The sequence below is a fragment of the Elephantulus edwardii genome, unplaced genomic scaffold (genome assembly GCF_000299155.1).
Source record: "Elephantulus edwardii isolate Elephantulus edwardi_28Jun2011 unplaced genomic scaffold, EleEdw1.0 scaffold00412, whole genome shotgun sequence".
NCBI lineage: Eukaryota > Metazoa > Chordata > Mammalia > Macroscelidea > Macroscelididae > Elephantulus > Elephantulus edwardii.
In genome coordinates, this window is record NW_006400162.1 from 75,986 (window position 1) to 78,107 (window position 2,122).

Genomic DNA, 2,122 nt, shown 5'->3' on the forward strand with positions numbered 1-2,122 from the left:
ACCTTTGATCTGTATTGTAAGAACCTATACCTTTGATCTGTATTGTAAGAACCTATACCTTTGATCTTGTGTGAATGTTTGTGTTCCAGGAACTAGCTGACCACAAACTGAAAAAACAATTACTGGCAAAAAACATATTTTAACTAACGTCAGCAGCAGGTAACTGACCTAAAATTGAACTTCTCCTTTTTCAAAGGGCCAATGAGTTAATTCCACACCAAAGAACCCCTAGACCTAGTATAAATTCCCTTGCTTTTTTGGGCTCAGGGTCGACTTCCCTGTCTCCTGTGTGAGATACAAGTCGTCCCGAAGCTTTGTCAATAAAAGCCTCTTGTGATTGCAGTGAGTGGATCTGGTGTGAGTTGCTCGGGGTCGCGCCCGGTCTGGGTAAAGCCCTAGTTTGGGGTCTTTCAGCAGGACCTTACAATTTTATAACCTCTGTATTAGATGGTACCACACAGGTTTAAAAAGCATATAAATGAGTCTATCATTAGACAAGTATTTTCTCACACAGTTGATAGAGTAGAAAATAAAGTATTTTAAAATATTTCAAATACACCTCTTCAAAATTATTCTCATGTATGCAAACCAACCAATACAAAATATTTCTCCTGTAAAGGTATTTAAATTTACAAGAAAAGGCCTAGACTTCGAATATCATCTCTTTTAAGGCATATCTGCCTTCTTCTCAATCAATTAGAGTTACTTAGACTAAAAATACTAGAAATGACTGCTGATCTAAAATGAAAATAAAAACGAAGTCTCTGGGGTGTTAATGTCTCAGAAGCATTTCTGTGGACTATGTGAGAGCCCTCTAGTACTGACCTGAGCGTCTTCGAAAGTGTAACGACCAGGTTCCTTCACATTTTGTGTGGTTTTGTCATAACTCTTAGAATCCAGGTTAATGGCACTGGGGGCACCTGGAGCCAGGAACTCTTGCCATATCTCCTGAACACGAGAAGGAACTTCTCTCATTGGTCTTTTCTTCAGGTCTTCCACTGCCAGCCAGAATCTGTGCAAAAATGCAACAACAAGCACTTAATCTAATGGATAACCACCTGAAAATTATTTTTACATTTCCACTTACTACCAAAATAACAAACAGATAAGTTTTGGAGAAAGTGCAGCCAAAGTGCTCCTTAGAGGCAGGACTTTGGGCATGTTGTTGTTGTGTGTTGTTGACTTGGAACTGGCCCACAGCTGACACTTCAGTAGGTTTTAGAGGCAGTCAATCACAGAGACTGTCCATCCTTCTCCCACTGAGCAGCTGGAAGATTCAAACCGTGAGTGCCTCTAGGATCGCAGTGCAGCTTCTTATCCCTAGGTCATCAGAGTATGTTGTTAGAAGGAAAAGACCATTATGCCTGGAAAGTGGAGGATTAGCACAGAGAGATGGACTACAGTGACTGTGGCAATGGGCTCAAGGGTGTCAGAGACAGTGAGGATGACACAGAATAGGAGAGGGTTCACATCTGCTGTTCACAGGGGCACTGTGAGTCATACCTGGCTTACGGGAACCTCATAACAACACCACAATTCTTAATGACACATAAAAGCAAGTGCACTTTCTCAGAGGGCATCCAATTCTAGACTTTCAATTATTTTTTTAAAAAAATTATTATTTAATTAGTTGTCTTGTGAGGGACTAGAAAGCACTATACTAAGTGAACTAACTCAGTTCCATAAGGACAAATACTGTATAAGACCATTATTGTAGAATGTGTATGAGGATCTAAGGTGGGGAGGGCAGCAAAGGCATGAGGATGGGCTGGTGGGGGAGGGCATTAATCACAGGATCACACACAATTTGATGGGTGGAGGGAATGGTGGGTAAAGGAAAGGGGAAGATCCATGAGAAAAAGAATGTATACGAACCTTGTAAGCAAACCAGTATAAAATAAAAATTTTATTTAAAAATCATTAATTAGTTGTATTCAGAAGTGTAAAATAATCTAGAAGGAAAAATAAAACATAATCTCTTTAAATTTTTTTCCTGAAGAGAAGATCTTGGAAGCAGGAGTGGCATCCACTTCCTAAACAATATGCTTCTGGAAATTCTATGAACTTTGAGAAATGATGATAGTTATAGCAAGGCTTCAGGTAATTTTTTTCCTTTTTATTA

The 2,122-nt window shown here is 39.3% G+C and overlaps 1 protein-coding gene across 4 annotated transcripts in view; it reads right to left on the reverse strand.

Moving 5' to 3' along the window:
* Positions 1 to 2,122, reverse strand: part of RGS7 (regulator of G-protein signaling 7) — a 546,902-nt gene that overhangs the window by 43,941 nt on the left and 500,839 nt on the right. For all 4 annotated transcript variants that reach the window (XM_006902443.1, XM_006902442.1, XM_006902441.1 and 1 more), the window contains one exon: positions 826 to 1,012. In XM_006902443.1, the coding sequence (XP_006902505.1) occupies positions 826 to 1,012 (187 nt within the window). The remainder of the gene's footprint in view (positions 1 to 825; positions 1,013 to 2,122) is intronic.